Below are 26,255 nucleotides of genomic sequence, written 5' to 3'. Positions count from 1 at the left end.
TCCTGACGAGCTTGCACAGATCAAGAGCCACAATGCTTGGGGACGAATCTCCGTTCCATGTGTCAATCCAGAAGAGGGTCAAATTTCCATCGCCAATTTGTACCTGAATTGAAGCCTGGAACATTTGCTGCAGTATTGAGTCATTGCCTAACTGAAAATGCAGTTTTCTCCAAGATCTGTCGGCGTCGGTTTTCTTGAGCTAAAGCCATCTCATCCTTAGTGCATAAGATGCAATCCTGAGGTCTATAATGCCTAGTCCTCCTAAGTTTGTGGGTCTGCAAGAAGTAGTCCAAGCTACTAAGCACTTGCCCCCATTAGCTGTTTGTTTTGCAGCCCAAAGGAACCCTCGCCGGCGTTTGTCAATCTGTTGAAAGACCCAGTTTCAGGACCACCAGGCAGGGTGGACTGGACTGGAAAGGAAAGGACGTTGTTCAGTAATGGGCTTGCGTATTGGGCCGTCAAACAGTAACAACAATAATGAGCGGCCCACAAAATTTCTCGGCCTCCCGGTGCGACGATACCGTATGGATACCGCCTCCACGTACGGGTCCGTAAAAACAACCCTGCGCCGTAGATCTGTACACGCATCCTCAAACGCTTCGTCCAAAGCGCACTCCCGCCGTCCCGCGTCAGCTAGCTTTCGAGCTCTTCCCGGCGGAAGTCTGCTGCCTCCGGCGGATCGCTTCGGTTTGTAAGATTTCTTGCCGATTTCGATTCGCTTTGTTTTGGATTGGATCTCTCGTCTCGCGCCGCCGCCATGGCCGTCGCCGCCGCGGCTGCTCCGCTGCTCCTCCCCATCCCGACCGCTCGCAGCTTGCCCGCCGCCTTGCTCCCCACCCCGCCGCCGACCGGCCGCCTCATCCCCTCCCCGGATTCCCCCGCGCCGCCGATCCATCGCTTGTCCCCCTCGCCCGCTTACATCCCGCCGTGCCGCCGCCTCGCCGCTTGTTCGCCTTATTCCCCCCGCGCCGGCGGCGCCCAACCTCGCCCCCTCGCCCGCTCTCGCCACACCTTCCGCGCGCACTTCCCCCGCGCCGCCGATCCATGCCCGCTCGGCCCCGTACGTCCCGCCGTGCCGCCGCCTCGCGGCTTGCTCGCCCGATTCCACCGCGCCGTCGGCGCCCCGCCTCGCCCCCTCACCCGCTCCCGCCACGGCTTCTGCGCGCAGTTCGCCCGCTGTGATCCCCACCCCGCCGCTAACCCCCCGCCTCATCGCCTCTCCTGCTTCCCCCGCGCCGCCGATCCATGCCCGCTCGGCCCCGTACGTCCCCCCGTGCCGCCGCCTCGCGGCTTGCTCGCCCGATTCCACCGCGCCGTCGGCACCCCGCCTTGCCCCCTCACCCACTCCTGCCACGGCTTTCGCGCGCAGTTCGCCCGCCGCTGACCCGCCGCCTATTCGCCTCTCCGGCTTCCCCCGCGCCGCCGATCCATCGCTTGCCCCCCTCGCTGGTGTACGTCCCGCCATCCCGCCGCCTCGCGGCTTGCTCGCCGGATTCCCCCGCGCCGTCGGCGCCCCACCTCGCCCCCTCACCCGCTCCCGCCGCTCCTTCTGCGTCCAACCCGGGCCGCACGTCCGCCAGCAAAAGCTGGTTCCGGGACAAGGCGGCCCGTGCCGATCGTGCGCTGCCGTCCTCACTGGAGAGGAATGCCAATCTTGCGCTGCCGTCCTTGCCGAAGAGGATCAAGGGGTTCAAGGTCCCCGGCCGTGTCTCGCTCAGCTGGGTGAAGGATAGGGTCGCTGGCTCCGATGTGCTGGCGAACAGCGGTTGTCGCAAGCGGAATTTGACGTCGCCTGCTGATAACATCGGTAAGAAAATGAGGTATGAATCTCCACCTTCGTCAGAGGACTCCGGCTCTGATTCAGAGCTGGAGTTCTACGCCGGTCCAGCGTTTCGTAACGCCCCTCCTGCTAGTTCTCTCCCGATTCCGATATCGTTAATGATGCGTCGCAACAAATTTATAGCCCCAGCTCTCAATGTTTTAGCATTTTAGATTATTGTCTTAATATAGTAATTTGCTATGCGTTGTTTAATCATTTAAGTTTTAGTCTTTATGTATAAATTGCTATGCTTTTTCTTTTTAGGTTGTTTAATTGCTTATCTCAATTTTCTTTATGTTTTTCAGGTTTGACTAGTTTAGGTTAGCTACTAACTCCGCCTATGTTGTTTCAACATAGCCGGTCCCAAGCCCGGGTAAAGGAGGAGGGTATGCTATTTCTGATCATTATGGATATTTAAATAGCCTAATTTGGAAGGCGAAAGATGAAAGTTTACTGCAACCTTTATCTCACCTACTGCTTTATCATCGCATGTCTCTCTATGTAGATGATGCGGTTCTATTTCTGAGACGAGTGGCTTCTGATTTGGAATTAATCTTGGATATATGGCAGCTGTTTGGTGAAAGCTTCAGGACTCAAAACAAACATTTTTAGAAGATGTGGTAGTTTTCCAGCAGCACCTCCTATGCGACATAATGATTTTCCTTGTAAATATATTGGTGTGACACTCTTTATCTAGAAGCTGACAAGGGCACAAATTCTACCAATCACTGATAGTATCTCTGACCAACTCCTAGGGTGGAAAGCTGATTGTAATGTCCAAGGTAGGCAGATTAGTTGAAGTCAAGTATGCACTCACCTTGGTGGTAGTGTATCTTGCAATTGGTATGAATACCTGGTCTCTTAAGGTGATTGACAAGATTTGACGGAGTTTCTTATGTTGAGGATGGAAATAAGCTAACGAAGATCATTGCTTGATTGCATGACTAAATGTTGCCAGCCAAAGGAACTGGAGAATGGGATGGCCGTGGTTGTAGAAAACCAATCCGGATAAACCTTGGGCACTGTCTTCGATCTCTTTACATGCAAATGCCAGGGTTTCGTTTTCGGTGACTATGGTGATCAATGTGGGTAATGGAGCCAACACACTGTTTTGGACAGACAGGTGGCTGAACAATAATTCAATTACTGATCTGACTCCCCATTTGTTTGCTCTAGTGTGAGCTAAAAAGTGCACATTTTGAGGGATGCATAGACTTACTTGGATACAAGATTTACAAGGGTCTCTATCAGACTGTCAGTGGTGGAATTGGCTGAATATTTGGACATAAGGGACCTTCTGGTTGAGGTGGTCCTCCAGCCCGAGCATCAGGATGAGTGCTGGTGAAAACTCTCTTCATCAGGACAGTACACAGCTAAATTGGCTTATGAAGCCTTTTTCATAGAATCGGCTTCCTTTGAACATTGGAAGTTGATTTGGAAAGCTTGACCCTAAAAAAAAAATCTCAATTATTTCTATGGTTGGCTGTCCATAATAGATGCTGGACAGCAGACCGGCTAGCTCAAAGAGGTTTATCACACCTGGAGAGATGCCCTCTTTGTAACCAGGAGCAGGAAAACATGCAACACTTGCTTATCACCCGTGTCTTCTCCGGACAAGTTTGGTCTTCTTTGCTACAAGTTGGTCTCCAGGATTTGGCGCCAACATCAGAAGATGTTGTGTTCAGTGCTTGGGGGGTTGGGGTTAACTCTGGTGGCTCGGCAACTAAAAAGGGTTGAACTTTCTGATAGCCCTTGGTGCCTGGATAATTTGGAAACATAGAAATGGTTGCTTCAGTGGCGCATCTCCTAGTGTCCAGCCAGTCTATGCTTGGTAGAGAAGGACAGCTTTGGGGCTTTGCTGGGGCCTCTTGCAGCTTCATATTTGATCTAGGGTTGGTTTGTTCTTTTGTCGTCTTTTTCTCTGCAACTGGCACTAATATAATCTAGAGTCTTCATGTGTGTGTGTTGCATTCTTATATTCTTTTCTTATAACGCAATTTATACGCACTGTCTCTTGCATGTTCGAGAGAGAAGAAAACTAAAGCTAGTCAGGTTTATATTTGTATTTTCCATTCACAACGTGTTCATTATTTATAGTTTAAGAGCTGAAGCTCATGATTTGTTAAAAAAGTGCGAAAATTTGGTAGTATGCAAATTACCTGACAATATGCCAGATTGATTATGAGAAGTTGTGAGGTCAAAGTGTACCTTTTGATTTAGGAGGAAACTCTTGAAAAAAGAAGTAAAAGCTCCTGAGGTTTGTTAGTTTGTTACTCAATTAGTAATTAGGATTTAGGATTCTGATAATTAACATTTTGTAAGTTTGGGAACATGACAATACAATTCTAAAGTGTCTGGTTTTAAATTTCATTGTCTGTTTGCATGTTAGAGGATGCTGTTTACAGTCTAGTCTATTTGCATAAAACAATTACCCTAGCCAATAGATTCCATCAGGTATGAGTCATGTCTCGATTCTCAAATGGGCACTACCATTGGAGTAGTGTTCGGTGATCATCAATAGTGGTGGAGCAATATCTGCAAGTTGGCAAAGCATGGGTGTCGGAGTGCTATTCTTTGCCATTTAGGCAGCCCTGTAACTTACTCAGCTTATCTCAACTGTTTCTGTAATTTGACTTCTGCAGCACTCTGGTTTCTTACATGTAGCCCTTGGTTGTTGGGTGTTGCTTACGTTTGGACCTCGTGTATGCAGAGCATGTGGTCAAATGGCATTTTTTCTTATATACATACTTGGAGGAATCTGCGGTAAATGTGACAAGTTTTGTTCACACTACAGAGATAACTGTTTGTGGCACAGTAAGTTGCACACCTACCTAGTATATATTTTAGATGAAAAAAAAAGCCCATATGCTTTCTTTATTATTTTCATTTTTCACTCTAATCCCTTTCTTGACATTTATTCTTTTGAACTAAAGCAGGAAAGAAAAGTAATCTATATTTGATTACAAAATTTTAACGGATGCAATTTACAGAAGAAATGGAAAACAGAAATCAGATTGAACTTTCTATCCAATATTTGATCATACTGTTAGCATCTTTGGAATCAAAGTTTTCTTTCTGGAGTTATTTGACTCCAGATGGTTATTAGGAGTAATTCATACTTGTATAATTAACTTCATTTATTTTAGGTAAATGTTAGAATGGTTGTAGCAATATAGCATGTTGTTAAGTGAAAAGAATATATCTTGGAGACACTAATGTTCCTTTCATAAACTCAAACCAGGGCCCAGTATTTTCTCTAATTGGAGCATGGCTGGTGTATCAGAATCAAAACAAGCAAGTCATTGACAGGGATGTTTCAGAAAGTATGTTCTTGCAGGCCGTAATAGCTGCAGCTTTGAGCTTACTGAGCATTTTTGGGGGAATTGACAACTGGTAACGTAATTGTGCTATCGTTTGTATTATTAAAACAGCAATTAAGTTCTTTCCAGGTCATTTTTATGATTCAAGAACCTCTACAACTTTTATCTGTCCCAATTAATCTGAGAATAACCTTCTATGCAGTTAGAAAACCTTTGTATTTTATTTAACTTAGTCCCGAGAATCCCCCACACCATACTGGTAAGAAGTAGTCTTGATGCAACTATTGCCATCAGAACTAGTGTATATTGAAATTTGAAACATTAAACTTGACCAGAACATTGAATGAGAGCAATAAGTATTCCCTTCAATTTTAGGTTGTTCCTGAAATGTACTAAATCTTTGATGTAATTTTATATTATTTGTCATTATCATAATTGGGAGGCCATGATAGTCTTTCCCACCTTAACAATGAAAGTGTGTTAAAAGGTTAGAACTACAGAGTATTTTGTCCTAGCAACTGTAAGCCATGTACTCTGAAAACAATATTAGGCATTTACAAATTGAGATAACAAGGACCAGTCGTAGTCTGATCTAGTAGCCTAGTACAGGAGCTGAAATATACAGAACTACATTAGGGGCAACTAAATATTGTAGCGCTTATGCTTTGTCTTGTCCTAACCATTTTGTTGCTTCAGAAACCAATGGCTTCAAACGTTATTAATATTTCTTTTTTAAAAAATTAATTGCAGGGCGCATCTTGTGGCAACTATTTCTGGACATTTCTTTGGTTATCTTACTTGCCCAAGTATGGAATTGGCCAATGCTGCTAAGAACGGTCAAAAGGAGGCTGTGGCTCTTGTTAGGCGACAAGCTCATCCATGCAAATCCGCTGCAGTCTTTGTCATAAGCTTACTAGCATTTGCCGTGCTCACCTTCGCTTATGGGGCACAATTCAATAGGAGTGTTGATGGATCTGGAATAGGTAGCTCGTCAGCTATGTATTCTATAATGTGAAATGAGCACGAGATGTAAATATATAGTTGGTTTTGTGGTATGGACCAATTGGATATGTAGCCAGGTTTTTGGAACTTGTATTTTGTTTCATACTACAATATCTTTGGATGTAATTGAGGGTTGCAAAGTGGTTAAACGTAAACAGAGGGAAGTTTGCACATACATGTCTTACGAACGGCTCCTGTGGTCTCATAAAATGTTTGTGAAAGTTACAGATAAAACCACAATCAGTCAATCAGTTAACCTAGACAACCATATAATTCACTTTCAGTCACAGAATCCAAAGTAAAAGTTCTACCAAACAGCTCTGTAGTCCAATTTATCATTTCATTTCACCAAGTCTTGAAACAATAGCACATTCACAATATAGTAAAGTCTCACAGTTCAAGTAGTAGTTCAATTAATTACATAATCATTTCCTGTTGTAATGAGCACAGGAAATTTTTTTATGGAAACATATCTTGATAAACAATTGTAAACTAATCTAGAACAAAGAAAATCGTTCCAAAAAAAGTTTAGGGTAAAAAATAACAACATTTCGATAAAAATAGGAATTATTCTGAGAACTAAAAATATTGGGAGGAAAAGAAAATTTCAGGAAAAATAAAAAGAGGGCTAAACATCGGCAATATTGGCTACTAGGTCCACCAACCGGTCCGGGACCTTATCAAGCAAAAGCAACAGAAAAGCAAAAGCTACACTAATTCACAGTTGCATGTAAAGAGTGAATTAGTTCCTATTCCAATTGCCCTTTCGAACAAAATCATTTCGTGGCGAATCCTACAATCCTCGTTGCAAAACAGAGTCCTTTGTTCCCATCCTTTTGCAACGCCGTAGTAGCTGCCTGCGCATGGAAGATCACCACGCACCGCTGCCAGTGGCAGCGGTTCACCCTACTTGCACCACGTTGTTTGGTGGATCACAATCGTGGCCTGCTCGCGGCACAGCTGACATCCCATGTTGCTCAATATCATCGTCTTGGTTGGTGCGCCGCCACCACCCGCAATTCTTCCTCACCCTCGACCCGTCTCATGTACCGCCTCGCAGTGTCGTCATCGCCGGTGCTGCCATTGTCCCTGTAGAGGAAGAGGGCGACCAGATAGGCCGCCACATTGTGCCCACCCGCGGCAGCGCGGGCGAGATCATCGAGGTATGGCCAGGGGCTGCGGTTTTCCCCGAATACGACTTAGATCCTAGTGAGGAAGCAGACTCCGGGTTGCCAACTTCAGTCACGCTAGCAAGGAGGGTGTTGTAGCCGTCAGGCTCGTTCCACAACATCGCGCGTCGGAACCACTCTAGTGCCATGCATCGGCCGATGGCACGGTCGCCGCACACACGGTGCATGAATGAGCAGGTTGCTGTAGGCTGCGGAGGTCGTCAATGGGCTGCTCCGAGGTTGTAGCAAGGTGGCCGGTGATCTCAATGGCCACCTCAGTAGGGAGCGTCGCCAGCGACGGGGGTGCCACCTCGCCGCCATGATTGCCGGCGTTGACGTCACGTGACATGGAGCGCGGCGAGGCCACCTGAGGGCTCGCGCGACAGTGTGGATGGAGCTGCGGTGCATGGACGACGGTGAGCCAGAGGGCTGGAGTGGTGGAGCGGTGTGACATACGTTGATTGAGGGGAGGTAGGGGAGGGATCCGAGCAGGGGCTACAATAGCAGTTCTTGAAAACCCCTCTTTGGGAAATGACAAGGACGATGAGAGGAGGAGTTCTTGAAATCCCCTCTGCGAACTGGCGTAGGAACTAGCGACGATGATGAGGAGTTCTTGAAAACCCCTCTTGGAACTGCCGCCGACCACTGGGAAGTTAAGGCGGCACCATGTCTCAGGAATGGCAACCGTCTTCTCGATGAGCGTGCACGGGAATAGGAACCGTCGCACCCGTGTGTCAGTATGCAAGTGTTCAAAAAGAATGCAAGTGTGGAGTTAGTCGAAAACACTTGAGTAGCGCAGTGGTGGACAGCAACTGCCGCACTGCCTTTGGCTCCATCTGTGCAATTGGTTTTATAATTAGCTCATGTTTAGTCCTCCTAAATAGTATCTAAACATTCGATGTGATAGGGACTAAACTTTAGTGCGTGGAACCAAACACCTCCTAAATATGGGCCTATTTCTCTTTCTGGACCTTGACCGGCTCCACCAAAATTTCATCTCGGGCCTGACTTTGAAACAGGCTGAGGCCTTACTATCTGCAGGCTCCATCATCACACGTGGCCACGATGTGGACATGCTGGACCGGGCAGGCAGGCCCCATATCTACACGTGGCTGCCACGACTACCTTCTGCACCAACTGTGCGTACACGTGGACCACCGGGGCCCACCCAACGGGACCAACATTTACATGTGGTAGCCATGTCAGCCTACTGGCCCACACTCGTACATGTGGACAGCTGGGTCCCACCTCCCCAGTGGACCCCGCGTTGACATATTTGACTCACACCCCCGACACGTTGACCGTTGGGTCCCAGTCACCACACATGGCTGCCAAGTAGACATGTTGGACTAGTCAACCGGGACCTACAGTTACACGTGTTAGCCACGTTAGCCTGCTAGGCCCGCACTCGTACACGTCAACGACCGGGTCCCACCTCTATAGTAGTCCCCGTGTTGACATATTTGACCCACGGCCCTGACACAGGGATCAGCGGGTCCTCATCGCTTCACGTGGCAGCCAAATAGACATGTTGAACCAGTCAACAGGGACCCACAGTTACACGTGTTAGCCACGTCGGCTCGCTGGGCCCGCAGTCATACATGTGGATGGCTGGGTCCCACCTCTACCACAACCCTAACACGTGGACTGGCGGTCCTGGTCGCTACACGTGGAAGCCACGAAGACACACTGGACCCTCTATCATCACATGTGTACCTATGGGTCCCACTGCCACATGTGGCCCACCGGGTCTATGACGAGTTGCTGGCATCGCAAATACGAGATGCTGGTGGTGCACCATTCAGTGACGATATGAGACGTTGTTCTTTGACGCACGTTTTACTTTCGTCATACTTCCGTAGTGCCTGAGGGCCGCCGCCGATGAACTATGACGAACCTGGGATTTTCATCATAGATATGGTCGATTCAATGGCGAAGTTTTAGAACGTCACGCGCAAAATATCATGGAAGCTTCAATTTCTACTAGTGCCCCTCTCTCTCGTTGCGTTGTAGTAGATGAAAGGTAGCAGCTTGATGTCGAGGAACACGAGGTGCTGGTCGTCACAGGGCCAATCGGCATGCCGTGGCTCCACTTGCCGGTGCTCTGCTCAGGCCATAGCCAGTAGTGGAGGAACAGTTGATGTGGAAGAAAGGGCGGCTGAGTTGCTGCCCTGGCTAGCTCGGATTTCTTTAATCCCCGGCCGGAACTGCCATGGATCAGGGTGAGAGATGGTCGAGATTGTAGCTCGGAAGTGTAGGAGATGATTGTGGCGGTGATTTGTGGGTGGTGGCCGAAGCTAAGTGAAACGACAGGCGAGGTCCAATCAGTTTTGTTCTAGGCGGTGGAGCAAGGAAAATAAAGAAAGAGAGATTGAGAAGGAGATAGGACCGGCTGCTCCGTGGAAAATAAGGGCAAAGGGTGTGGGGAGTGGGCGACCGTGCGTGCAGCGATGGCAGAGAACAGGACCGCGAGGTGCAATGAGGAGCTCAGACGAGGCGGTGCTGTTACGGCCACCATGCCGCATCTCTCTCTGCTCCCACCTCGGCACCCCTATCCCGCTGCTGCCCCCTCCCACATCTGCTCCCACACCGGCACCCCATCTCCCCGACCCCGCCACCCCTATCTCGCCGCCACGCCGCCGCCCCTCCCCCAAAATCTGCTCCCATCCCAGCACCGAGCGGCGTCCTGTCTACGACGTCGAGTTCGTGTGGGAGTTCCTCAACGCCGAGGTTGCCGGCACCGAGCTCGAGACGTGCGCGGGGGACGAGGTTCACGGGGCGGACCAAGACCATGCTCATCAGAGAGAGGAAAGAGGGGAGGGAAGGGTGAGGGAGAGGGAGAGAAGAGAGAGGGTCCTGACATGTGGGTCACACCGTCATGTGTCGATCACGTAAGCGAAACCATTCACCAAAACTACCTAATGGCCAAATATGAACGGTTTTAATAGTTGAATAGTTAAGGATTTTTGGTTTTGCAGTTTGATGGTTAAAATCAAAATGAGACGTTAGTTATTCCTCGATTTTTTGTCAAAGGCCGCACGGTTCAGTCTGGGTCCTACTGGGCCCATGAGGCGCTCGGAAAGCGCACGTATACAGCGATGGCGACTCCCGGCAAACCTATATTGCTTCTGGAAAAAATTTTCTTATTAACTTCCACTTTGAGATCCGTGCGGATGTATACATCCAACGTTTACAATACGAGCGGGGCAGCTGGCAAGCATACAGGCGCTAGCTGTAAGAGGTGGAAGGACGCATGCTGCTGCCACCTCACTTTGCAACGGTCGGATGGATTCCTTTACGGTTTTAGAACTTTGGCTCCAATTCTCTTTCAAACCGTATAACCACAATGTTATTTAAAATTTATACAACAAAATAAGATAAGATCCAATATGACTATATTTTAATTTTTTAAAAAATCAACATTTTGAACATGCTGCTTCAACATTTTGAATATATACGTTTCAACATTTTCGATATATATGTTCAACATTTCCATACAAAATGTTGAAATAGTTTATTAGAATTGTTGAACTTAGTTTTATTAAATGTTGACTTTAGTGTTTAAATTGGTGGCTCTGTAGTTTGATATTTTGAACATGCAGTGTTACTAATATTTAGCAAAAACAATGAATCATTAACGCATATTAGAAAATGCAAAACAAAAGAAACTTACCTGCCACCGGCCTGTGCTTCTGCATGCTGCTGTTGCTGCATAGCTGTGTTTCCTGCGCTGCTCGCTGTTGTGCTGTCGCTGCCGGGCTTCTAACTGTTTAGTCGTAATTGGGCCGTGGTAGGAGTGGTAGAGAACTCACCTTCCATCTAACGTTTTTTTCCCGGTTATCTTTGGATCAGGACTAAAGAGCCTTTAGTCCCGAGTCAAAAATCCACCACCGACAGGGACTCTTTAGTCCCGGTTGGTAATATCAACCAGCACTAAAGAGCCCCCTTTAATCCTGATTGTAACGGTTAGTGGGATGATAGGGCTTTTTATCCTGGTTGAAAACACCAATCAGGACTAAAGGCACCTTTAGTCCCGATTGTGTTTTCAACTGGAACTAAATGCCTCCCCGGGGCCTTTAGTCTCCCCTCCTCTCTCTACCTTATCTCCTCCTCTCCCCTCGCTTATCTTCTCCCTTCCTCTCCCCTCCTTATCTCGCGCAGGCCTTGAGCCGCACACTCCTCAGCGGCGGGGGGCACAAGCGGCACGAGCCGGCCTCCGGCGGCCGGGTGGGCGGCGGCGCGGGCGGAGGGCGGGCGGGCGGGCGGCACCGGCGGGCGGTTGGCGCGAGCGAGCGGAGGGCGGTGGCCGGGCGGCGTGGGAGAGTGGCGGACGAAGCGAGCGGGCGGGCGAGCGGCGGGCGGAGAGGTGGTTGGGCGAGCGGCGGACGGAGCGGCGGGCAGGTGGTCGGGGCAGCCGGCAGCGTAGGCGAGCGGCGGGCGGCCGGCGCAGACGAAGCGGCACCGCCGCTGCGCCGGCGGGTGAGGGCCTGGCACGGAGTAGGCGGAGCGGGCACTTTTTTATTTTTTAACCTTTTAGTCCCGATTGGTAATACCAACCGGGACTAAAGGGATAACTCGGGACTAAAGAGGGGGACCTTTTGTCCCGAATAGTTAGTCCCAGTTGGTTCCTGGAGAGATATTTGACTTACCAACTGGGACTAATGGTGGGTTTTTCACCAGTGTAGGCTTTGTAACTACGTGGTCTATACAACTTCCGGAAGTCATATAGGACTCCCCGCCCTAAAAAAAATCTAACCTGGCCACTTCCTAAAAAAAACTTGGCTTAGACATCATGGAATAATGATGGAATCCTTCTTTTGAGTGGAATTCACTCAATACGATTGATGATGCAATTGGTCGTTGATGATGTCCCCTCGATCGGATCGAACGGAGCAACGCATCGATCAGAACGAGAGCAAGGATATGCATGTTGCTTTGTTCTGAAGATACATATACAGATATACTCCTATATACCTGTGTGGCAGTGTGCGTCAGCAGAAACGAAACCCTAGCTCTCCACACGTACGAGCCCCCGATCTCGAGGTGTGGATGACGACCACACGTATATCCTGTGCTTTTTATCGTGTGCGCGGCACAGGCGTCGAGGCTAAGAACACGGCATGGATCCACGCGATACGTGTGTACACCGCGATGCCTTTGCACGACGCGTCGCTGACTCGCCGTAATTAGTTGACGTACGTGCAGGTGCCCGACTTTTTTTTTACTTTAGATTCCTGACGGAAATATTTCAAAATCTGAACCTTTAGCTTGACACCATCCACGCTGGTGTCAACCTTACACATCTCGGCACCAAAGTCGTTGTGCCATCGGTGATGTGGATGCTGACATGGCAGGGGGTTTGGCGCCAGCGTCGATGGCGGCAAGCTTAGCGCCATAGATCTTGGTGCTGAGCTATTATTGCTCTTGGCATTTCAAATGAAACAAGTATAATTATTTCAAGAAGCATGCAACAAACCACCTTGCAGTTCAGTTGGTTAGGATGCGCGCATCTTATCCCAAAGGTTTGGGTTTGAACCCCAGCATTGAATCTATTTTGCTACATTTTTTTCTCCCTCGCTCCGCGAGCGCGGCGACGAAGGGTCTGGTGGTGCACCTGCACCTACCGGAACGCAATTAGCACCTCGTCAGTTCCTTTTGGCTAGCAAAACCGAGTCCAATTTACCTGGAGAAGCATAAAATCAGCATGTATTCAGCATGTAATAAATACAGGTCGCAGACAAACTTTTGACGGCAGCTTTTCAGCCCAAAATGTGAGCACCCACGTTACTGACGGCGCAACGACCTTGCGCCAAACCCTCTAGCACCGAGATGTGTAAGCTTGGCGCCAGGAGTCTATTTGTAAGAATCTTTCAAAAAAAGGCTAAAAAAGTTGGTGCAGGTGCTCAGTTTGCTGTACCACTATTTTTGTTGCAAGCTTGACACTACCAATAATGTTTGCTTAATGTATGCTATTTTCATCAGTTTACTTTTAAACTATATATGTTTTTTTGAAAAAGATGTTTATGGTCATATTGGTCCAAAGTTCATGCTAGCACAAACGATATGTCTTGACAATAATTCACATCATGACATGCATAGTATATGCTATAGATCTAGAGAGAATTTTCCAAACATCATCCCACGAAAACAGACGACCAAGCTGCAAAAATTAAATCAGTGACTAATGTAGTACTGTACCACTCTAGCATCTCACAAGAAAATACTACTGTACGTAGATTAAGATATTCACCCGCACGAACTGTAGGCATATGGTCCACAAACCCTTTACTTGCGACCCATGACTATTGACCAGCCGCGCGCTAGATCTTCCAGCTGAATCACATCCACTACATAAGCTCCTGTGATCACGACGAATTAAACTATGTGGTCAAACTAAATGGCCGGCTTAGCGGCTAGTTTTCGTTGTAAACCGACGAGATGCGTACACACACTTGTCATAAAGATTATTGCAAGAATCAATAGCTCACCGTTGTAGAGGTTAATTGTAACCAACTGTGTGCGTGTGTGTGTCCACGGGTCAAGGGGACAAAAGACCATATAAAAGTGGAGCTCATCACGCACACGAATGGGGTGGCAGGAGAGAATATCGGAAAAGAGAACCTTGGCTCCATCCTCGACGAACCTGCTGCTATGAACTGTAATTTGTCGTCTACAATGCAATCTGTTCGAATGTTGCATCGCTGGTATATAGGAACACACAGGACATGTACAGTAGGAAGTCAGTAGTGCAACACACACAGGACTAGCTAGTTATCTGGAGGAAGATGGAATAATTCGGGAAGGAACAATGCTTTGAGCTGTCGTGGGTAGAATAATTTGGGAAGGAACAATGCTCTGAAGTCTGAACTGCAGTTGCATGTGTATACTATTTTATGTTAAGGACCCGAGGTCTCCCAAAAAAAAAAAATATTGGCGTTCCTGACTGCCTAATGCATGTTATTCCATAAAGGATACTTATACATCATTAACTTTCTTATATTTTTCTCTAAGGACATATATCAAGCGTACTTGATAATAACTAAAATGAGGCGTACTACGAGCTCATGCATGCCTGAGTTCAATCCTAATAATGATGAAGCTTCGTGCATGTTTGACCTGTCACAGAAATGCGTTGGAGCTAGTGCATTATATTAGATAGCGTGAGAATCAATCCGTCTGTGATCAACCAGCTGTTACTTTATTTGACTGAAAAATTATCGTATAAAGATTGTAATCATATGGAATTCGGAGCAGCTAGCACTCAGTTAACTAAACGATGAAGTGCAAATTACCAAATCAACAAAAAATATGTATTTACAAGTCCCCATGTATTTCTTTACAACTTAAAGGATTATTATAAAAGAATTTAGGTCATGCAACTAGGTAATCGTTGGAATTATTTCCCTCGAAACAACACAAGTGTTGGGAACTATTTCCCATAGCAAATGCAAAATTTTGACAACACTAGCAAAAAAATTATACTGATATCAATCTACTTAAGACCAATTTATCCGTTTCCTAAATCGATAAAAACTATTGTGATCAGTATTTGGATTATTTGACTACGAGCACAAAAACATTTGTGACAAGATAGACTGGGGAATTAGTGGATTTATGTCGAGCGTAGCTGGTACGAGTGGTATCCCTCGAAGTGAGGGCCCGGCCGTGCCGGGATACAAGCTGACCAGCGCGCGGCGCGCGCACGTGCAGCTGCAACGACACGCCCGTGCCACGCCCCCGAGTTCCAGGCCTCCTGCCGCGCCTCTCTTCGGCTCTTCCTCCGTCTCTCTCTCGCATCCCAGCTGAATAATCCATCGACAGCGAAAAATCAAATTAAGATAATGCCATCCATCCTCATCGATCAATAATTTGATTGGCTTCAATTTGTACGCGTCCATGCATGCACGCACGAACGCGCGCTCATCAGCTGGCCGGCCGGGATCGCCGGCGACGACCTACTACATGCCAGTTAATGGTCACGCATTGATCCATCTTTTCCGGCGACCGGCCGGCGGCGGCGCCTGCGGTGGGTCGACCGGCTGCCACCTGAATGTTTTTCTGTTCTTGTGTCATCATCATCCAGGGTGCACAACCAACTGATGGGATACTGATTACTATTGGCTGGGCATCGTCTGCTGTGTGCAGTGCATTCCTGCAAGGGCAACTGGGCAACCATCCGGAATGGCACGGTGGCGGTGCGCCGGAGCCGGTGATGGCATTGCGCCGGCCGCACGCAGTGCTTGAGGCCCAGTTGTTGGGATGCTAGAAGGCTAGAGGCAGCAGAGAATTTTGGTACGTGCGTGTATCCTGAGCTGGAGCTCGATGGTGGCGCAGGACCCGTGCAGTACTACTGCAAGTTGCTGCGGCTAGTCATTAGTCAACAGCTTAACACACAAGCAAGGTCATGATTGAGTTAATGATCTTGATTCTTCGAAAGAAATCTGCATTAACGAAGACTTTCTAAACCCCTAATACTAAATTGCGTACAATACAACTGATGAGAAAAAGCTTTTAGGAGTTGGTCAAGGAAAGTTTTTTTTTTGTTTTACAAGCAGTTAGGCGGCTGGTATCTGTTCTGTTGGCTGTACACCTTCCTCAACACCGCGTGGCGCACATCTCTTGAAATACTATTGCACAGTTATATATATGGTCACTGTAACCTTTGGAAAACGTAACAAGTGAACTCTACGCCTTGCATTGCAAGCTTGCCAACAACACAAGCAAATCTGGAATCTCATCAACGCATGCATAGAAATTTTCACTTCTCCTATGATTGTGTCTCTGACACACATTGCGCTAGATCGTCATGTCTAGGAAAATGTGCGGTTATTGCATGTTTTATTTCTTTTTTGAAGTAAATAGCATACTTTTGGAACAAAGCCAATTCTCTTTTCGCCATATTCCTATTCCAAAATATAAGGTGTTTGATAGGGTAGTGTATTTTAACCAAATCTTTCTAATTTTGACAAAATTTATAGAATGATGCACCAATTAACATCTACAACTCAAATTAGTTTAATTAATAAATCTACTGCATTTTATTTGGAATTCTAGATGTTAACATATTTATCTATAAACTTGATTGTACTTAGAGAATTTTGACTTGAAATGAAACTGGAGTACTACATATTACCCATTGTGGCACTATAGACATGCCAAATTGTGAATCTATCAATGTGCTTTATTTCAACAACAATGAAAAAGATAAGTCAATTCACCCAATGCAAGCTGGCCAATATAATCCCAAGTCTAAATTTAATTTGGGATCAGATACACATACCAAGCGCGAAGTGAGGAAGCGGCCGGACATTTGAAATTTTTACTCTACATTTGTAATAGATCTATATACTCGGGACAAGTAAATTATGTGACAATCAATGCTATCCATTCGTCACTTGAAAGACTAACAAAACTCCTAGTCTAGTGTAATAAAATAAGGCAGCATGTGCAAGGATTAGAAGAGGAATAGAAACGGAATATGGAACAAAGGAATGGGACCTAGTAGGTTAATTCCCTGACTCCCACACCGCTGGTCAAATGACGACCCAAAGCTTGTTTTTATTCTCCAAACACTATTACATGTAAGTCTTTACTTAAAGTGTCATAGAGACAATCGCCCAAAGCTGTTTATGGGAAGTGTGCACTTTATTAGCGACTAATTAACCATCGGTTGTGGGTACATTTGCAAAAGATCAAGCTCTGAAGCTATATGCAGATGGAGACATGTCATTGCTCCTTCTGAGGCCATTTTTGTGGCAGGGTTCCCTAGTCCAGAGACAACCCCCCTTCTTTCCTTCAGTACTTCCAAAACCGGCCATGACCAAATGCAAACACTCTCACTATACCGAGCACTATCCACCCAACAGGATTTCACAGATAACTTCCATTCCTCCACTGGCTATTATCTTTGTTTTATAGCCCAGCTCTGTCTGTGGTGAGAACCACATTATCCCAAGTTCCCAGCCTTACCCTCTCTGCTCTCCTTTATATATAACTCACATAATCTTCACTCTTGCAACATCACAAGCACAAGCTTTCACACCCTATCTGGCGCTCCTGCTTGTCTCTAGGCTGTTGTTCTTGCTTTCGAGCTGAGCACAACCAAGCAAAGTCAAGGGAAGGTACCTTTCCAAGGTATGTGCATATACTTTTGTTCATTGAGAAACTTATATAAAGGTCGAAGTTTTATACTGAGAAACCTTTTGTTGTGATTTCTCAGGTGAAGAAGCATGCATCCGAGCTGCTCGCCACTGACAGTGCCTCCGGGCTTCCGGTTCCACCCGACGGACGAGGAGCTCCTCTACTACTACCTGAGGAAGAAGGTCGCTTATGAGCCCATAGATCTCGATGTCATAAGGGAGATTGACCTCAACAAGCTTGAGCCATGGGACCTCAAAGGTAGCTGCAAATCTCTGACTAACCAACCATGAAATAATGTACGAGCTAGAATCATGAAGTTAATTCACAAGATCTATTCATGGTGGATGCAGATCGGTGCAGGATTGGGACGGGGCCTCAAGACGAGTGGTACTTCTTCAGCCACAAGGACAAGAAGTACCCAACGGGGACACGCACGAACAGGGCCACGACTGCCGGGTTCTGGAAGGCGACGGGGAGGGACAAGGCCATCTTCCTCAGCAACGGTGGCAGGAAGGTCGGCCTGAGGAAGACGCTGGTGTTCTACACCGGCAGGGCACCTCACGGCAAGAAGACCGACTGGATCATGCACGAGTACCGCCTCGATGACGATAACGTTGAGGTGCCTATAACTGTAAGCACTAATAAGCACACAACTAGTAATTTCATGCAATGTGCAGTGATCATTATTCACGGATCGGTTAATGATGGTTACTGAAACATGGGATGCAGGAGGATGGATGGGTGGTGTGTAGGGTTTTCAAGAAGAAGAGCATCCAGAGAGGCTTCGACCAGCAACAGGGCATGGCGGCGGCGGTCGTCCACGACGAAGAGCTCCATTCCTTCCAGCACTCCCCCACCGGCGGCGCGACAACGCCGGTGGACCAGAAGCACGGCCTCCACCAGCTCATGCACGGCGGCTTCTTTCCCGCCTTCGACCCCTCCATGCACCTTCCACACCTCACGAACGCCGAGGTGCCCACGCTGGGCACCCCGGCATTCATTTCCGGCACGCCGGCTGCCGTCGCCGTGAACCCGCTCGGCATGGGCTCCTCTCCCCACAACCTGGTGAAGCTAACAACATCATCCTGCGGCACTGCCGGTGACATGCTGCTGAACGGCAGTGAGCGCTTCGGTGCTGTTGCCGCCGCCGACTGGTCTATCCTCGACAAGCTGCTGGCGTCGCACCAGAACTTGGACCAGCTCTTCCATGGCAAGTTCGGGGGAACACCTGTAGGGGTTTCCCAACATTACCAACAGCGGCAGCAGCAATTGATGGAGATGAGCGCGACGTCACTGCAGAGGCTGCCTCTCCATTACCTTGGCTGCGAGACCGCTGATCTCTAGTTTTCCATGTAGCTAGATTGAACGATGGTCGATATGTAATCTCTCCCTGGACCGGAGAGGATGACGGGCTCTTGTAATTTTGGGTACGGCGGTTAATTGGTGAATCCCTTTTTTTCCTATATTGTTTTATAAAGTTTTATCGGTTCTTGGAATGTTTATAAGTGTTTCCAGTCTTCACAGTGTGCAGCATTTCTTGTCTGAGATACTTATTGATGTTTGAATTTTGCACAATGACACAAATATTAGAACGCCAAAGCGCCGTTTGGCTAGAAAAACTCCTCATATATATGAGTACCGATGAGCGACAGCAGTCAACATCTTACTACTCCATGTAATTCTACTGCTTCAAACATAATGTTAACCATTATTGAAGGGTTTATTAAGGAGCTAATTGACAACGCGAAGTTGCAATTTCGGAATATATATATTTTGAACTTAATATAAGAATAATATCAATTAATATTCTTCATATAATAATATTAAAGTTGCAAACTTGCAATACATATAAGTAGCTCTAACCTAGGCCAATCTTCACTAGGCTAAATCAATGCAAGATGTTCGTGTTTGGTTTGATGGCTTAAGATAGCTTACTTTGCTATGCTCGTGTTTGGTTAGCTGCATAACATGATAAGATGACCCTGCATTTGTTAGAGGTGAAGTTACCGCATCATCTCTCTCCTCTTGCGCGCTCTGCCTCACCGTCAGCCGTAGCCCCTCTCCTACACCCTTCGGCCTTGCTTTGTCGGTTGTGGCGCTGCACCCGCGCTTGGCCCTCCACGCCGGTCGTAGCCTCACACCGCCCAAGTGCGGAACCCCGCTACGGTTGCAGCCCTGCTTCCACGCGTCACAAAGGCCCAAGATGTTACTAAACATCCTTCCCACATGCTGGAGTACAAAAACTCGACAGCATAACCCCATAAACAGAGTAAAACGTGGAAGCAACAACGTAAATGATATTTAAAGATAAGCCACACACTAGCATTTAATGAGAAACTTAACAAAATAATAGATAACAAAGGTAAACCATACTCATTATTAAGAAATCATAGAGGGTCACCACAAGGTCTACTCTGTATTCATTGCAGCAAGACAAAAGTATCATCACACTCAAGCACCTGGAAAGATAAAAGGGTGTGAGAAAAATCTCAGCAAGCAAACTGCTTTAACAAGTTGTTTAAACTACAAGTTCATTAAACATGATTTCAAACATAGATACATGATAAAATAAGATAAAATAAGATCATATTAAATCATCCTCATATGAAAGAAAAGAATAAACCACAACCGCTTATTTACTTCAGATGATCAAGACCTCACATCCACTTTCATAACAATGCATAATTCAAATATATAATCCACAATAAGTGCAAATGCAATGCAAATGTCATGTTCACTGCCTCCATACCCAACAAGGCAGAAGCTGCATCGTACCCCTCCTTGGGCAACATACGATGTAGTACCAGTACGGTCACGGCCAGTAAGCAATGACATCCATGAATGATATGCAATGCAATATGATGCAATGATATGGTGCAACCGCAAGTAAGCTTACAACTTATGCCACATACATATACATACCTCTTACCTCATGATGAGATAAACAACCACAAGTATTATTATAGAACAAGTATTAAAGTAATTTAACAAATAATATAATCTTTAGTTAAGGAACAATTCTTGGCATATGTTTCTGAATTTATTAGAGTGTAGGTAGAATAAACCACAAGTTAAAGTTGTAGCGAAACCACTGCTACGTTTACTTGCCTCAAAGCGATGATGCAACCGGCATTAGGCACGATCCGGAGCAATACATTGATCCCCTAAAGGCTCAGGGTTTGTGCAGCCCTCTTCTTTCCTAAAGCCAGTAGGTCGTGGGTCAAGGGAAAAAGAACGGGGTGTCTTTGGTTTTGACTGGGAAAAAAAAAGGAGGCGCAGAGGATCTGGTCACGGGAAAAAAACTGACTCCTAATGGGCCATTAAGCTCACGGTTATTAAGGGTAAGGTACGTTTCTTCTTTTTCTCTCTAACAAAACCAAACTTTTCTCAACTTGCAACTCATTCAGCTGACATCCAAAACAAATGTGTGGGTAGTAAATGGAATCATCTTGACGAGCTCTACGCATCTACGGTCTTCAATCGTCCGTCCAAGCTACTGTTCAAAGTCCACTTTCTGCCCTCCATTCAAAGCGCCCGGTCCATATCTATTTGTAAGAATTTATCGGGTGTTACATTCTCCCCCCTTAAAGAAATTCGTCCCCGAATTCCATCTCAAGAATAGCTACAACAATAAAAGAACTCCACTTTAACTGCCACAACCTATTGAGATTAAGGTTGGAGCTACGAAGCTAAAATGAAAGTGGTCATAGCTTAGTAGTTCAGACTGCTCCTAAAACCTCAATCTTCACAGTAGCTCTGATTTGGCATAGACGTAGCAAATATTGGGGCTCGCTACGCATCAATTAACTTTGCCTTAACAGTACTTGATGAAAACACCTCAAACGTCAACCCTTGCAAAAAGATCACCAGCTTGACCTAAAGAGTCTCACTCATCTAAAACCATGCTATAGTTAACCGTGCTTACACCATCGATTTACTTGACTTGCAGACAAAGACTAATGAATTAGCCTAGATACCATTCACAACTACAATCTTTTCCTCACAATATCTTCTACAAATGATTGTTTAAAACAAAGCACCACACACTTCCACCGATAAAAAGAATAAAGTAAGCCACACCAACACAGCATCACCATCTCTTGGCTTAACACAAGGTCTCTAAGGACTAGATCAAGCTTCTCTGCTACATGACTGCAACCACATGCAAGACCCCTCGAGATCCCACTAGCATCGTACTAAAGAAGTCTCAAAGGTTGGCACTGGAATTCCTCTACACAGTATCGGTTGTGCTACTAATAGGCTGCAATACTGTCACTCCAAACTGCTGGTCAAGGGACATCATGATCCACCACTCCGATATGTCGAGAGAAAATGACTAGGCTGTATAGAATAGGGGCTAATCCATCCGCCACTCAATCATATGTTTCAAATATGGATAGCTGGTTCATAACCCTAACACTGGGCAACCTCACATAATAATGCAGAAAAGGCATTGTGGGGGCCCTCCACTCCACCCATTTGCACTACTAAACTATAGATACTCTTTACGCTTTAAGACTTCATGTGTCCTAATGACAACCAATCTCTTAGCACTTATAACCCCCAACTTGGAAAATTCTAATTCTAACACCAAGGGTCTAAATACCATAAATATGAGCATCAATAAACAATTTGGCAGGGAAATGAAATCAATCAGCACCTCAAACAAAAGATGCAAGCAAAAACCCATCCTACATGTGCACGTGTGTCAGGTTTGATTAAGTCAACTTTTAAGAACAACATTAAGCCAAGAATCTATAGCTAAAAAAGTTATGATTACCAACTGTAACACCCCAGGCGTCACAAAGGCCTAAGATTTTACTAAATATCCTTCCCACATGCTGGAGTACAAAAACTCGGCAGCATAACCCCATAAACAGAGTAAAACGCGGCAACAACGTAAATTATATTTAAAGATAAACCACACACTAGCATTTAATAAGAAAAGAAAATAATAGATAACAAAGGTCAACCATACTCATTATTAAGAAACCACAAAGGGTCAACACAAGGTCTACTCTATGTTCATTACAGTAAGACAAAAGTATCATTATTATTATAAAAGAAACATGGAAAAGATGTGAAGACGTGCAGCTAATCCCATCCCTTCGTGCAAAAATATTCACTGAATCACCTGGAAAGATAAAAGGGTGTGAGAAAAAATCTCAGCAAGCAAACTGCTTTAACAAGTTGTTTAAACTACAAGTTCATTAAACATGATTTCAAACATAGATACATGATAAAATAAGATCATATTAAATCATCCTCATATGAAAGAAAAGAATAAACCACAACTGCTTATTTACTTCAGATGATCAAGACCTCACATCCACTTTCATAACAATGCATAATTCAAATATATAATCCACAATAAGTGCAAATGCAATGCAAATGCCATGTCCACCACCTCCATACCCAACAAGGTATGAAGCTGGATCGTACCCCTCCTCGGGCAACGTACGATGTATTGGGTATTTTGGTGATGCGCAAATGAAACCTCAAGAGCACGGATACCGTTGTAGCTTTCACCTCAGATTATTCCAACAGTATCGAATCCAAGGGAACGTGTGTGTATACCTACGACTCTAGTATCCAAGGACAACCAACCAAAGGTGGGTGAAAGATAGAGAGGATTCCTATGGATAGTGATGGATAAGTTAAAGGTCGATCTCTTGGTCAAGATACTCGCTTCGGGCACCGGCTTACCCTGAATTAGTCAAGCACATTCGCATCCGGCCAATAGATCTATGCTGTGTCGGAACGGGGAGGATTACAAAGGACCAATAGGGCTGTCACCACCTACGGCCTACCTCTAGCAACCCGTGGGATATAAGGCAAATGAAGAATAACCCTTAGCCCAGACACCACGTCTACGCTACTGCAATCTAACTACGTCTATTGATCCGTAGCAGATATACAACACACCATATAAGTACGAAGCGATGAACCCGATAGTAAGAGAACTGATCTCACTTATAAGTAAATCACTAAACCATAGAAGAATCACGAATACTTACTCACTTATATAAAAGGAAGCTAGCATCCGTAGAGGTACATGGCCGGAGTAGATGCTAAGGAACTCAGCACTCCTCCGAACTACTCCCTCTCTCTCACTCTCTCCCTATCGGAAGCACTAGCCTAAGAAAGGCTTCACCATGGAGCTCTTCTCTTGATAGGAGTGGAAGTGGAGTTGGAAGGTGTGTTTGTGGTTGTTGTCGTCAAATGAGAACCCTCCCCTCATATTTATAGGCACTTGGGGGTCGGTTCCGAGGGTAATATTCATGGAATCTTCTACAACCGTCATTGCAAGGTCGTTAACTAGCGGCACGTGGCAGCTGGAGGCGAGCAGAGCCAACAGGGGTTCGGCCAAACCAGGGGTTCAGCTGACCCCAGCAACCGCCTTAGCGAACCACCTTTGGCTGGGTGGCTGCCAGGTGGGTCCTTACTTGGGTACGGGGTGCTTTGCGGTGAATCTTGTCATTTTACTCCCGTTTGTGGGCCCTTCAATCCGTGTGCTTGCTCCTGATTGGTTGAGAGTGTGTTTCCTTGCTCTTGAGGTGTGTTTTCTCCCTTAATGGACCTGCATACAAATATTTATCAACACTTGTGGAATTCATTAGTAGTAAATCCTACCACTACTGCTGGTGCCACTACTAGATTTTTAGGGGCCAAAATTGTGGCAATAGATAACATTTGCATCAATGTCAGTTTGGTTGGCAGCCGTTGCAAATAACTTCGTGGCAATAGGTGCATTGCAACAGTTTTTTTTGTTCTGCTGCAATATTATGGTAATTGCCACACACTAGTTCGTTGCATTATAGAGTATTGCAACTATTGATGCCGTGGTATTAGCATGTATTGCCATGCAAGTAGGCATTGCTATAGTATGTAGTTGCAACGGACTAACACTGTGGCAATATGGTATTTGGTCACGACCAACATGGTGGCAATAGAATATATTGCCGTGCATATTTTATGTTGTGACAGATCCTATGGCAACACAATTTCTTTCGTGGAAATAAACTATATTGCCATAGAAACATGTTTGGTGGCAATAATTCGTTTTGCAACGGAAAATATTTAGAAGCAACAAAATATGTTGCAACAAAATATTAGTGAAGGTTATTAAGTATTATTGCATCTTTTTTCTTTTTTGGCAATAAGTTATTTTGCAATGGAAAATATATAGAGGCAATAAAAGATGTTGCAACAAAATATAGGTCGTGGCACACTATTTGTTTTGCAATGATATATATTTGTGGCAATAACTTATAGCAACGAACTAGAATTGTTGCATTTATTTATTTTTGCAATAGGAAGATGTATTTCTTTTCGCAACAGGAACATGTTTTTCGCAACACATTGCATTTTATATATTTGGATATTGAATCATTTGTGCAACAAATGATTTCACCAAAATATGAATTGCATCATCATGAATATAAACGAAGCCATCCTGACAATCATAAAGTTAAAGTGCCAAATACATTCTCCAAATCGAAAATAGTTCATAAATAGTGTTGGGTGATTAACAGTACTAAATCTACCTTATGTAGGCTACAACAAGCATGCACTACATTGATTTTCCTTGTGTCAACCATGGCATGACTCCAAGTCTGTGCGATCCATTCAAGATGAATGTTCCTGTTCAAAAAAAGAATGCAGTGCATCAACAAAATTCAGAAACAAGCATGTGATCAGTTTAATTAGTAGCTCATTTCATTTATCATCAATTGAGCTAAGGATTTGTAGGAAAATAGCTTAGTGTAAATACAAGGGGTCGATTAATTCCATACTAATTTACTACTGGATGCAGGCATAAGACTTTCTTGCACCGGGATGTGATCAGCTTGGTATATGGAAAGGACCATGCAGCAGGTGATGCAGCATGGACTACAGCAGAAATATGAGATGAACAAGGAACAGAGTGGCAACAAAGAGCCTACTTCATCGGTAACTTCAGCGAGTTTTAAGAGGCAAAGGTCTGGTGATTGTTGCGAAAATTTTGCTGTTTTGACATTGTTTGCATTGACATTGCAGAATTTTCTTGTGTTGACCATGGAATGCATACGAGTTCGAGTGATCCATTCAAATATCCCACTTGTATTTTCCAGCAGCCTACAGTACACATGCAATTGAATTTCCGAGGTCAAAACTCGACATAGGAACTTGAACAAGAATGGTTGCAGGGAAGAACATGCGCACCTTGACAGCAGATTCACTGCCCAGTTCTTTCAGTTCTTCAAACTTCATTACCTGAGCCACAAAAGTAGATGTAACAATTATGATCTTGTTGAAACATGAATAGAGATATAATAAATGACTGGCCTAAATTCTACAAGACTCAAATATCACTTCCATGACCTATATCACTATGTGTGGCTTCAATAGGGCAATACATCTATTGTTTTTCCTTCATAAGCGTGCACAAGTATAAAACATCAGTTAAAGAACCTATGTGTTGTTTCACAATGATCATCGACAGAATTACATCAAGAGGTGAAAGCAAGTAACTCTAGAATCATCCAGTCTTCTAGATTCACAAAGAATCAAAGATTACTACAAGGCTCAGGTTGGATAGGTGCGTTTGGTACATGTATACGTTATGGTTGTGATTAGTTAACTGTAGGTTAAAACATGTAACAACCAGGGCTGCAGGTTATTAAACTGGAATTGATATGTCCTTATTCTCAAGCAACTACCAAATGAATCAACAACTGGCTCTTCAGATCACCAAGGGGTTCACAGCTAACATGGGCATTATAGAGGTATCACTAGGAAGTTCACTAATTCTTACAAAATGAA

The 26,255-nt window shown here is 45.4% G+C and overlaps 2 protein-coding genes across 2 annotated transcripts; both read left to right on the top strand.

Moving 5' to 3' along the window:
* The first annotated feature begins 757 nt into the window (after positions 1-757).
* LOC101753853 (vegetative cell wall protein gp1-like) lies at positions 758-2,144 on the top strand. The gene is made up of 3 exons (XM_004954521.1): positions 758-1,265; positions 1,370-1,894; positions 2,125-2,144. Exons 1-3 carry the CDS (start codon positions 758-760, stop codon positions 2,142-2,144), a joined length of 1,053 nt encoding a protein of 350 aa, XP_004954578.1.
* Positions 2,145-17,333: 15,189 nt separating this feature from the next.
* LOC101773540 (NAC domain-containing protein 76) lies at positions 17,334-18,925 on the top strand. Its single transcript, XM_012847259.2, has 4 exons — positions 17,334-17,444; positions 17,530-17,708; positions 17,801-18,081; positions 18,180-18,925. The coding sequence occupies exons 2-4, from the start codon at positions 17,540-17,542 to the stop codon at positions 18,792-18,794; spliced, it is 1,065 nt and encodes a 354-aa protein (XP_012702713.1). The 5' UTR covers positions 17,334-17,444; positions 17,530-17,539; the 3' UTR covers positions 18,795-18,925.
* The last annotated feature ends 7,330 nt before the right edge of the window (positions 18,926-26,255 follow it).

The sequence above is a fragment of the Setaria italica genome, chromosome I (assembly GCF_000263155.2).
Source record: "Setaria italica strain Yugu1 chromosome I, Setaria_italica_v2.0, whole genome shotgun sequence".
In the NCBI taxonomy this organism is placed as follows: Eukaryota; Viridiplantae; Streptophyta; class Magnoliopsida; order Poales; family Poaceae; genus Setaria; species Setaria italica.
Note: the sequence above shows the minus strand (reverse complement) of the source record. Positions and strands in the feature narration are given on the sequence as shown.

What these genes read in the sequence shown, in the direction of transcription:
- LOC101773540 (XM_012847259.2), top strand. Translation starts at nt 17,540, where the DNA reads ATGCATCCGAGCTGCTCGCCACTGACAGTGCCTCCGGGCTTCCGGTTC. An exon ending in TGAGCCATGGGACCTCAAAG is followed by an intron (nt 17,709 to 17,800) that starts GTAGCTGCAAAT and finishes TGGTGGATGCAG; the next exon opens with ATCGGTGCAGGATTGGGACG. An exon ending in ACGTTGAGGTGCCTATAACT is followed by an intron (nt 18,082 to 18,179) that starts GTAAGCACTAAT and finishes CATGGGATGCAG; the next exon opens with GAGGATGGATGGGTGGTGTG.
- LOC101753853 (XM_004954521.1), top strand. Translation starts at nt 758, where the DNA reads ATGGCCGTCGCCGCCGCGGCTGCTCCGCTGCTCCTCCCCATCCCGACC. An exon ending in ATGCCCGCTCGGCCCCGTAC is followed by an intron (nt 1,266 to 1,369) that starts GTCCCCCCGTGC and finishes TTTCGCGCGCAG; the next exon opens with TTCGCCCGCCGCTGACCCGC. An exon ending in CTACGCCGGTCCAGCGTTTC is followed by an intron (nt 1,895 to 2,124) that starts GTAACGCCCCTC and finishes TATGTTTTTCAG; the next exon opens with GTTTGACTAGTTTAGGTTAG.